This window comes from Argiope bruennichi, chromosome X2 (assembly GCF_947563725.1).
Source record: "Argiope bruennichi chromosome X2, qqArgBrue1.1, whole genome shotgun sequence".
Classification (NCBI taxonomy): Eukaryota; Metazoa; Arthropoda; class Arachnida; order Araneae; family Araneidae; genus Argiope; species Argiope bruennichi.
The window spans coordinates 121,365,031-121,377,189 of NC_079163.1; the positions used below are offsets into that span (position 1 = coordinate 121,365,031).

Below are 12,159 nucleotides of genomic sequence, written 5' to 3' on the forward strand. Positions count from 1 at the left end.
GTGAGCATTAATTTGCTTTTTCATAATTAATGCCATTTGTATGTCAATATTTTGATTCATTTCCCAAAGTTAATGAGTTTTTTTAATATTGCTTTTACTTAACTCTTTTGTTCGATTAATTGTCTGATAATCATTCCATTAACTGCCATCTCTCCTCGAACAACATAGAAATCTATTATTCCTTATAATATGATAAGCAATACTATTATGGTAATAGCATTTATGTATAACTTATGATTTTGCACAAGAAAATTGCTTGAGATTAAAAAGTAATTTGAGAACTGTAAGATCAAATTTTCTGCAATCTAAATGTTTCCACTTATATAGTCTAAATTCATTATGACATTGCACTAATGCCATCATAGTAATATATATATATATATATATATATATATATAATATTCTAAACTTTCGGAATTAACTTATTTTTATGTATCTATATATGCTCTGCTTGGTTTTTGCTTCTCAACAAAACTTTTTTGATGATAAATTTAAAGCCAAAGATCAGCAATAAGAATAATGAATTTGTTTGAATAAAATATGTGCTTAAATGTTGTTGCTGTATGCAAAATTTCTTTGCCAGTTTCTTCTAAAATTTAATCTGTCCCAAATTCATTTTTTTATAATTCAGAGAGAAGATGGGAAAAGAGAAAGTGACTGTTGCTGTAACACCAAACGGCCTAGCAGATGCTGTTGTAAATGATTTGTTTATGCTACCTGAAGAAAGAGAAATGGAATTTACAACATTTCTTGATGAGCTTGGACATCCCCCTTTAGATCAAGTTTTTTATTTGCAAAAGCAAAATAATAACTTGATTGAGGAATTTTCTCCACTAACTTGTGATATTGATACTCATATAACATGGGCGACTGAAGCATTTGGTAAATATATATCTTTACTTTCATTGAAGGTTTTTGAATTTTTTTAAAAAAAGCATTTCTAAAAATTAATAGTTTGTTGTTATAGCATAAAGTATAAATATTTTAAAATTTTAGTTTAAATCTAAAAAATTATTACTCGACAGAACTACTGTTGTTCAATTTTAAGGACACTTATTGTTATGCTTCTGTTTGTTTTGAAATTATCTCTTGTTGAAAATATCAGATTATGTTCATTTCATATTATCTGAATATTATAAAATAATAGTATATTACTTAGTAATTTATATATTTTCAAATAAATAAAAGCTTTTAAAATGAAATCATTTCAGATTTAAACTTCGTAGTTGAATCATAAATGCAATTAAAATTTTTTTTTCCTTGTTGACTGCTAATTTGGAGTAGTGTGATGTTTTTTGATAGGTTGTTAATCTGTACTCTTAAAATCCAAGTTTCCGACCTCGACGCGCGATAGCATGCCATCTGTTTCGGATACACCTGAAATTTTTCTAAAACCTTTTCTGTGCGTTTTTTAAAATCTCTTGGATGGTAGGTTTTACTGGGAAAAAATGTGAATTAACCGCAGAAAATTTTGGACTTGAAAGTTTAACCCTTTGACTACCAACGGGATATATACATCTCACTAACCTTTTAAAATCAGCTTAAATAGTTTGTTGATAGCTCAGTTAAAAAACATTAATAAAATTTCTGAATGTCTTTTATTTTCCCCCGTTTTTAAACACTTATTTTTACATGGACAATGCACAGGATAAGGATGTGTGATGCACGGGACAAATTTAAAATGCTTATATTTTGAAAAATTATTAACATGAATTTATCTTAATAATATATATATATATTTTTTTTTCTTAAAAGTACAAAGTAGATTAGAAATTATTTCTGTCTGAAAAAAAAATTAGTACTGCTAGTAAAACTTATAGCAGTTTTAATGTGATGCACGGGACATCCTTTAAGATATATCTAAAATCATGAACTACAATTTGAAAAAATTAAAATGAAAGTAATTTCCTTTTTAAACTAAATAAAAATATACCTGTAGCTACTTTGAAAAGCCAAAAATTGAATAAAAGTGTAGAATATTTGTTTACAGACATTATGTACATGTATGAATTCAAAAATTTTTCAATATTGTAAGCGCTATTTTTGACCTCCATGAACATATAAAAACAAACTGTTTAAAAAAAAAAAATGCATGAATTAAATAGCTCAGACTGTGTGTTTGACTAATCTATAAACTTTTTTTTTTTTTTTTGAAGGTATGGTTCACTTTTGGGAGAATTGCCCAATACTTTCACTACTGAGATAACCAGATAAAATGTCGTCTGGGCTTTTTACCATTTTGTGTAAACGCCTTAACTCTTTATGGCTCCCAACAAAGTTAGTAGCATTATCTGAAAATAATTTAAAGCATTTTCCTCTTCTAGCGAAAAATCGCATCAAAGCAGCAAGAAATGCTTGGGACGATAATTCAGTAACAAGTTCTAAATTAATGCATTTCGTTTCAAAGCATATAAAAAAAGAGAAACGTAAACTTTTTGATAATTTCCTTTACATTGATTGTTTTACTTAATCAGAAATGGACCTATAAAATCTACTCCATTACAGTTAAAGGAGTAATTAGCTGTAATTCTTTGTTTGGGAAGAGATCCCATTAACTGTTCACATACTACTGGTTTTACTTTAAAACAAGTTACACATTTATGTACGACTTCTCTACAATTTGTTCGACCATTTAAAGGCCAGTACTTTTGACGCACATGAAATAATAAGGATTGAGGTCCAAGATGCAAATTTATCTTGTGATAATACTGCAATATCATACTAGTTATTTTACTTTTTGAATACAATACAATTGGGTATTTTTTATCAGTACATAACTAACTAATACCCAGTCTTCCACCAACTCGTATAAGACCAGTCCAAAAATGGATTCAAATTTTTTAATTGACTCTCCTTACTTACCTCACCCTTTTTCTCAAGGGAATTGATATCTTTCGCAAAGGACTCACTTTGCACCAATTTTAGTATAAACACTTCAGCATCTTTTAACTCACCAGAGTCTAGAAATCTTTTTTCTTTTCGATCTTATTTGTACAATTTCTTATAAAATATAACTTAAAATGCGGATTATTCTACGATAGTTATTACTTAAATTAATTAAATTAGGAGCAAAATTACAAGCTACATTATTAAACACAGTGAAACAATTAGAGTTGCTGTCAATAGTGTTCATCTGAAAAGTCATTTATAAAGACTGCTGCTGGAATTTCCCTCTGGATAGTCTCTACCGGTCAGGAACTCAGGACCATTCCACCGTAAAGAATTTTCAGACAGCTTGTCTGGATCCACGCCTCTGGAGATCAAGTCAGCTGAGTTATTGTGGAAAGATACGTCTCCATTGGTTCACCGTGATTGATGCCTGTATTGTTGCAATTTGGTTTGCCACAAAAGTTTTTAAGTGACAAGGTTCTTTTTGCAACCAACAAAACACAATCATGGAATCGGACCACAAATAAGTGCTATTTGAGGGCAGAAATTGCACGAACTATTAATTTGGAAAGCAGAACTACCGCACACAGCTCCAGTTTCGGAATAGTCAGGCGTTTTAATGGTGACACTGTGGACTTACTAGTTACTAATTTTACAGACACTTCACCAGTCTTTGAATGCGATTTGCAGTAAATCGCTGCTCCATAAATGACTTCGTTAGCATCCGCAAAGCCATGTATTTCAATCAAATCTGGGTTTGAATGTAGTATACACCTGTCAACTCTAATACCGTTGATAAATTGAAGAGCTGATGAAAATCGTAACCATTCGTCCTTTTCCCTTATAGGGAGAGGATAAGTTTAGTTTAATTCCAGTAACCATAACCGCTGCAAAAATATTTTTGCTCTTGTAACCATTGGATCTAAAATATCGAGTGGATCAAAAATACTAGCTATGGTTGATAAAACTTGACGTTTTGTAACACCGAAATCCTCACTCGACACTTTGAATGCAAAACAGTCCTCTTTAGATTTCCAAATAACACCCAATGCTTTGGTTTCTTGTGCATAAGGAAAGAGGTACGATTCGCTATTTACTACAAGCTCCGCAGTGTTACTGCGCCATTTGTTACCAGTGTTACTGCAATATTACAAAAAAAAAAAAAAAAAAAAAAAAAAAAAACTCAGAAAACACAGCACCACGTCCGGACTCTCAATTCTTTATTGACAAGAGGACGTTCGTAACCAGAATTCACTTCAGTTTACAAAGGTCTTCTCGCTTGACTTCACTGAACATAGCTCTTAGTAAAAGTAGTTTTTTTGGCGGGGAGGGAGGGTGTATTTGGCCATCATGTCCTAGCCATGGGGGTTTAAAAACATATGAAAAATATATGAATATTTATCTAATACAGAAGCTATTATCTTCATTTTCTACGCGATTGCAGAGAAAGATTTTAAACAGTTGGTAGTCAAAGGGTTAAATTGCAATTTCGACTAATTTGTTTCTGTTTGTGTCCAAAACAAACTATAGCTTAAAAAAATTACTGAGATCCGGACTTTTAAAAGTCACGGTTTTCTCAAAAAATTACAAAACTGCTGTTTTTGGTCGAGTTTTGTCAAATATCTCCCAATAAGCAGCTTAGAGTAAACCTCATACATTGCAGTTATAAAGAAGGGTAAAGTTGCTGTAAGTAAAGCACAATAGGACGTTTACAGACTACATTTGAAAATATGAATTAGGAAATGCGGATGTTAACTGTCACCTGTCTAAAGAATTTGACAGCAAAGAAATGTCCAGAATATCTCCTGAAACTTTTGGAGAGTAAAGATAAAATGATCATACTTGCTTTTGTTAGTAATAATACTAAAATTGGAAAAGTAAAAATTACTGTAAATTCACTTACCCTCTTCTACAGAAGTTCTGTGGCCTGTTACTCAGATGAAGACTTGAAAATGTTTTTTCTCATTTGAACTGACCACCTTTCCTTTTTCCACTGTTTAGTGAAGAGCAAATGCGAAAGGAAACTAAATATTCATTGTTTTCAGTGGGTAGTGCTTGTAATTGAGATAATACTGAGATTCTTAGGTTACCTCCATATAAAAGAATCTAAAAGGTTTTGCCTGCTCTAACCTCTAGGTCACTGGTATTTCAATGTTAAGAAGTATTTACATTTTTAGTTCTAGGTAATGGCCTCCTCACTCCGAAATAAAGCAATATTGTGTCTTCCTATCCTGAATAGTTCACTTGTGTCACGCCCATTAAAAACGTGTATAAACAGTCATTCTGCTTCATTTGCATTTAAATGCTGTTATTGAGTATTATATATCAGGTGTCCTCTCTTTTTCACATTTTTGGAAGTACAGGTTCATTTTCGTCAAAGTTAATTTCGTTAGAAAAACTAAAATTAGTCAGCATCAACTTTGAAAATGTTGGCGTACTGAGATTCAGAGAAAATAGTGACATAAAAGAGATAATGCAGAATGCTACATTAAATTATTATAAGTGATAAAGGCCATCTGTATATTTACTTAGAATGATTTAGTTAATAATCCTAATTACGTTTCATTATGTTTGGGATATTTTCTCTGTAATCCCAGCAACTATTCTTGCTTTCTTTTTTCCACTCAGAATTCTCGTACTTCTTAATAAGATCTGGGTCGATTGAGAATATCAAAATTAAAAATAAAAACGTAGCCATCATCCAGTTTTAGGTTATTACAGCTGTATGAATAAACTTATAAAAAAAGTTTAATTATGTACTGTCAATTGTTGAATTTCTGATTTATTCTGTTGAAGTTCTGTTTTTTTCTTCATACATTTTACTATCAAAATAAATTTTTAAATATATGCAAGATTGGGTTTCATTTTAAGTTTATCACTTAAGATTTTTTATTTAGTCAGTGATGAAATTTATGTGCATTTTGTATCATAGCTGTTATATATATATATAACAAGCAAATGATAAGTATTTTAAAGTTATATTAATATTTGTATGTGTAATTAAGTTGTCTAAATGATCTGCTACATGTAGTTTAGTATCTTCTGTTTTAGTACTCATACCTTTTAATATTGATAAATAATTATTTTATTTTTGAACTCCTCAGTGCATTGCATTTAATTGGAATTATTTTCGTAATGAAACGGACTTTTAGTCAGCCAGTCTATTATTTGACCTTAAATTGCTTTCCTTGTGGTTTTATTTTTAAAAGTTTTAAATAAAAAAATGTCATTTTACATTATTTTATTTGATCTAAAATTCTAAAACTTTGTTTTATATCCTTTGATTTAATTGCTTATAATTAAAAGATTGGATAATGAATTTTTATATTATATAATTTTTTAATATTATATTGTTATTTTCGTTTTCCTGCTGAATAACTGCATTCTTACTGGATTCATTGCTGGGATGTATTAAAAAGTGCCTTTCATAAACATGATCCTTCTTTCATTTATTTTGGTTTTCAAAATTGTCATTGAAATTTTTTTATATAAGTATTATGATTATAAAAGATTTGCTCTTTTTTCTAATAATGAGTGTATATTGCATTTGCTTTTTATTCAGAAAGTTTAAAATTGTTTCTTTATGAAAATAAAATACTTTTTGAGTTCTGCCTCAAAATCAGTTTCTTTTGACTTGGTTTTTACATATTTGAAGCATTGTAAAATCAAATTATAATTTGTTTTTTGGTTATATACTTTTATACGAGTATCTAAATAAGAATATAAAGTTTCTGCATTTTTATCACATACTTTTTTTTCTCATTATTTTCAGGTAACGAACCTGAAGCAGTGAATATTTGGATAGGAGATAATCGATCTGTTTCTTCAAGTAATTTTTGCTTTTATTCTATTTACTAAGTATGTACAGTTGTATGCAAAAATTCTATTTTTTTTTCCCCTTTGGATTGTCTGGGTTATATAAGATGAATATATTTATTCAGATATTTCTTTATTTCCTTAATAGGTATTGGCTTTTTGTAGTCTTTAGTTCAGCAATAATTATAAATGGCCAGTTTTGAAAGAATGGCTAATGAGTTAGTTGTTTTGTTAATACAGATGAGGAAATACTTCAGTGATTACTATCAAAGAAACTAATCCTAATGGCGAGGAATAAAAAAAATATCCGAAAGAAATCTCCACTGTAATATCAAAATGCTGAATCAAATGTTCGATCTTCCACAGCACTATATGATCTCCTCAGATATGTTTAAGGTGGCCTTTTTCAATCCTGGTAAATATGTCCAGTGTACCTGGATCAATGTAATTGTAACACTTTGGGTCAGGATTTTCTAAGACCGTAGGCCTCTTCCATTTTGCCAGTATTGTAACGTAGGATTAATCAAATGTAAATTAAAAAAAAATTTTAATATGTCAAAGAAGAACTTCCGTGCGAAAATGATTGTAAAATTTTAGATCTAGCAGAGTGGTCAGCCAAACAGGAAAACCGAGAATTGTCAAAGAATTCCAGGAGGTTTGGAAAAGGCAGGGGAATTTATTATAAAACTGGAATTTTTTTATAAATTGGTAATTTTTATCGAACATGATAAATCATACGCTGGTATTTTTTCATAAGTAAAATGAAACATCGTTGGCAACTTATTAAATTCAAATTTTTACAGATATTCTAAAACAGACTGTGGAAGAGAAAGATTAACCATTATATCTAATTTATTGCATGTATCTATAAATATATATTAGACATATTATATATAAAAAGTTTTATATATAACTTCTTTTTTTCCCGAACGATAAGTTATCGACATAATTAGCGAAAATGGTTTTGCGTAGTACTGTGGGAAAAGTCAACTTAACTAAAGCTCATCTCTTGTTACTGTTATGATTTTAAGTTTTAATGTGTCTCTTTTTAAATAATATATATATATATATATATATATATATATATATATATATATATATATATATATATATATATATATATATATATATATATGGAGCTATCCCCCCCCCTTTCCTTCCTTCAAACGTCAAATCCATTACACCACGTGTTACAAGAGCGAAAGTATGAATTTTGGGTATTAATATTCAAAACTGGTTGTAAAATATCGACCCATTATTAAAATTCCTAAACAATTTATTTTAATTAAATAAGTATTTTACAATAATTATTTTCCCCCCTCTTCTCAGAAATATTTTTGTTGAATCATGAAGTATCGGACGTTATTGCTATTATTTCTGCAGAGCATTTGTTTTTGTTCATTTTTAAAGATTATGAACACTTATTAATAATTCATATGAATGGATGCTAAAAAAAGACATGAAATGGACGTTTTTGCTAATATTTTCTTTTTTTATTTTGTGTCCGTTTAAAATTCCTCATGCATTCAACAAACTGCTCTATAATTTAATAATAATATTAAACACGAGAAATTAATTTGTTTGGCACACAAGTCTTATAATTATTTCAAAAATTTTGTAAAAAAGGGAATTGCAGCATTTTTTTTATATGGTTTAATATATATGAAACTGTTTGCCACAGAAATTTACAAAATTCATTCATACTATATTTTTTGAAATTTATACCTCTTAAAAATTTGTCTTCATTTTCTCTAAACATTTGTAAACATTTTCTTGTAATAAAGGGAAAAAAATTAATAAGGACCAATTTTCCACTTTTTTTTCTCTATTTTACAAACCAGCATGCAGGCGATTTTAAATTTTTCTTTTTTATTATTATAGGTGGTGATCTAAAAGTCAATGCAATTTTGATTTCATTGAAGAATTTTCTTATTTCGATGTAGAGATTTCATTTTATATTTGTAAATTATTTTTTTTTTCTGTTAGTAAAATTGTTGTTGAGTTCTGATTGGTTTGTTGGTAAATAGTAGGAATAGGTAAGATCCCACTTCAAGGAAACAAATCATTTCATTCTACAGCACTCTGCCAATGTGCATATATTTTTGTGCTGTATTTTTCGTGAGTAAATTTGACAAACAGTTCTGACTGGTTAGCTAAAAGTCAGTCTGGATGGGCATGTATCTTCTTGTGTTGATTAATATATTTTCAAAGAAAGTGAAGGGTTTTACAGGACTGAAACTTATCTGAAATTCAATAAGTGAAAATGTTTTTTTTTTTTTTCCGAGCATTAAATTTTATTTTACATTGATTTTAGTTAAAAGAGTAGAACAATTTTTCAAATAAAGTTAAGAAGGGAAGAATTAAAGGGAATAAAATAAAGCAACATCGTTCTGAAGATATTAGAAGCATCTCAAAAAATGGCAGGAAATTTCTTAAAAAACTTGGAAATGTCAGGGAAATTCAAAGAGCAAAAAATGCTGGCCACTCTGTCTAGGTGCCTGGGAACTACACATAATTGAGCAGTATTGACATAATCTACATATGACATAAATCTAATGAATGGAAAGCAGTTATTCTAAGAACAATGTATAGAATATTTAACCCATATTGGACCGCCGTCCTATTTATAGAACAATTGATTTAAATGTGAATAAAATAAAGGAAATTAAAATTACATAAGAAAAGACATAATTATGAGCAGACTAAATTTAATAAATTATTGAGGAAAAATGAAAGAGAAAATTAAAAAATTGCTTTAAATTCATCTCAAAAAACATATTCAGTTTTTTAGTATATCATCAGGTTTGTTCAAAAGATTAAAACTATCAGTGAAAAAAATAAATATTACTGGCATTTCACACGTTTTCTAACTGTCCAATAAATTGAACAATTGTATGATATCCATCTTTTTTTTTTTTCAAATCTTTCATACTTCTAGAGTGCATTCCTTGAATTCAGAGAACAATGTATCATTTGAACTTTTTTTTTTTTAAATCTTTCCATTGGTTCAGTTGCTTCTTTATTTTACAGTTGTGAATTTGTTTGATCATTTTTGTTGTTGTAAAATGGCTAGAAAATTTCTAACTGGACGATTCTATTGCAAGTTGCAATATGGTGGAAACATGTGGTGATCCTGAAATTCGAGATACTGGTGGAACTGTCAAGGTTTTGTCAAATATGTGTGAAGAAACTAAATTTGATCCAATACCACCTAAATAACGGGGGGGGGGGGATGTGAACCAGAATTTTCGCTTTCACTGTGTTCTCTTTCTTCTCAAGATCATCAAACATTGTGTATAAGATAGCAGGAAAAAGTCATATTGAACTTTTTCACATAATGATTAATGATATGATATCACATACAGTTACGGAGACGAATTGTTTGCAGTGCAGAAGAAAGATCAGTCTTGTGATAGCAGTGAAAGTGGAATCAAAAAGTTTGTAGGCATCTTTTTTTATAGTGAATATCACATATTACCACGTGAAAAAAGATGTGTTGGGAAAATACTCTGGACACAGGCACAACCTTAGTGAATAGAACTATGTCCAGGAAACGATACTGTGACATAAAAAGATATCTGCATTTGACGGCCGTCGACAAAGAGGATGTTTCTTACAAAATTCGTCCAGTTTTAGAAAAACTTAATATTCCCTTGCAACAATCTGGAATATTTTCTGCATGCGTTGCAAGAAAATTAGAACTAAACTATTTTTTAAACTTAACTGAAACTAAACCGAACTCTTTTGATGGTTATAGTATTTTGACCGAAGTTGGTTACATTTGACCGAACTGCTTTTCTCTTTTTTACAATCGAACTCTCCGTTATTTTGTTATTTTTATGATCATCCTCTATAAGAAATGGTTTACTTAGTTTATGCATTTGTTTGATCTTTTTGCTTAGTAAGATTCAATGAATCCAAGAATAATATATTTTTGTTGAGATCTATGTAAAATTTTGTGTTTTATTTCTAACCGGAAAAAAAAATTTTTTTCCTTGAATTTTTTTGAAAGCATTTCGGAATTTCATAAAATTCAAGAAAATTTAATGTTAGAATAGTTTGAATTTACAGTTTACAATCAATTATAATTAATGACATTTTCTGAAAGAAAATTTTGTGTCACGATTGCGATTTCTTTCTTTGTAAATGGATTTAAAGTAATTGAAGTATTTTTGAGAAATAACAATTTATTGAACATTATAATATTACAATAATATTTATTGTATTATATTAATATATTCCTTTCTTAGATCCTTCATACTTAATTGATATTAATATATTTTTAATTGATCTAATATGTTTATATGTTTTGTTTTTAGTGCATAAGGATCATTATGAGAATCTCTATTATGTAATCGTTGGAACGAAGAAATTCGATCTTTATCCTCCAGTTGCTTCGTGTTGGATGCCATATAGTACGTATTTCACTTTTATAATTTTGATAAAACTATTTTTTTGAAAATAAAACACAATTTTCATTTATTGACATCAGATTAGATTCTATCATTCTTTCTTAAAAATATATGTATATGTCTAAAAGTATATATCTGTATGTATCTAAAAATATTTGTAAATATCGAATATATAAAAATGTATTTTTGTTTGTTCGTTCTTTATGCGCTGTCTTCCCGTTCAACCGACTGCGATGAAACTTGGTCAACTTATTGCTTGCCCCTCCGCGAAGGTTATAGGCATAATACAGTTATCATATTTATATCTAATATATTAAAAGGAATTTTTGTTTGTTCGTACCTTATGCGCTGTCGTCTCGTCCAATCGATCGCGATGAATCTAGGTCAATTTATTGCTTGCCCTTCCGCAAAGGTTATATTTTAAAATTAACAATTGACAAACATTAACCGGCAAACGGCACATGTCATTCGGAATTAATCTTCCATATATCAAACGAAATAAAACTATTATGATTGATGCCAATCAAATGAGTGAAATGGAATCGAAAATATTTAATGCAAGCGCTAACTTTTTTCTTCTTATTAATGACACAAGATGTTGTCATTCAGTGTGCACAATATTTTGTCTGTGACAAACCGCACATATTATGTAGAGTTTGTCTCATACATACAAAATAGAATTAATACTGTCGATGCCGATCAAGTTAAATTGTATATCATGGGAATTTTCCAGTGTGAACAGTATTTTTTCTATCTATTCAGTCAATCGATAAACGATATTTCAGTTATACAAGCGTATATCGTGTTGATTGGCCATCAACAAGGCGCAATGTCAGTCACTTCGAATATGCGGATTGAACCTAGAAAATCCATGTTTTTCACATGGTCAGTTGTATGCTGGATGCTTACGAGTCGGACAGCCGAGAAATTTGTTTTTGCTAAAAACAGGAAGACAAAATTAAAAAAAAAAAGCACTTGAATAATAAAGTAAAAAGAAAAAAATTGTACTTCTCCTTTATTTATCATAAAATTTCAGTGAATG

At 29.2% G+C, this 12,159-nt stretch overlaps 1 protein-coding gene across 1 annotated transcript in view; it reads left to right on the forward strand.

Annotated features, from left to right (window-relative positions):
- LOC129961088 (bifunctional peptidase and (3S)-lysyl hydroxylase Jmjd7-like) overlaps positions 1-12,159 on the forward strand; it is a 76,266-nt gene that overhangs the window by 29,472 nt on the left and 34,635 nt on the right. The window contains exons 3-5 of the mRNA XM_056074910.1: positions 632-882; positions 6,662-6,718; positions 11,025-11,120. Coding sequence (XP_055930885.1) covers positions 632-882; positions 6,662-6,718; positions 11,025-11,120 — 404 coding nt within the window. The remainder of the gene's footprint in view (positions 1-631; positions 883-6,661; positions 6,719-11,024; positions 11,121-12,159) is intronic.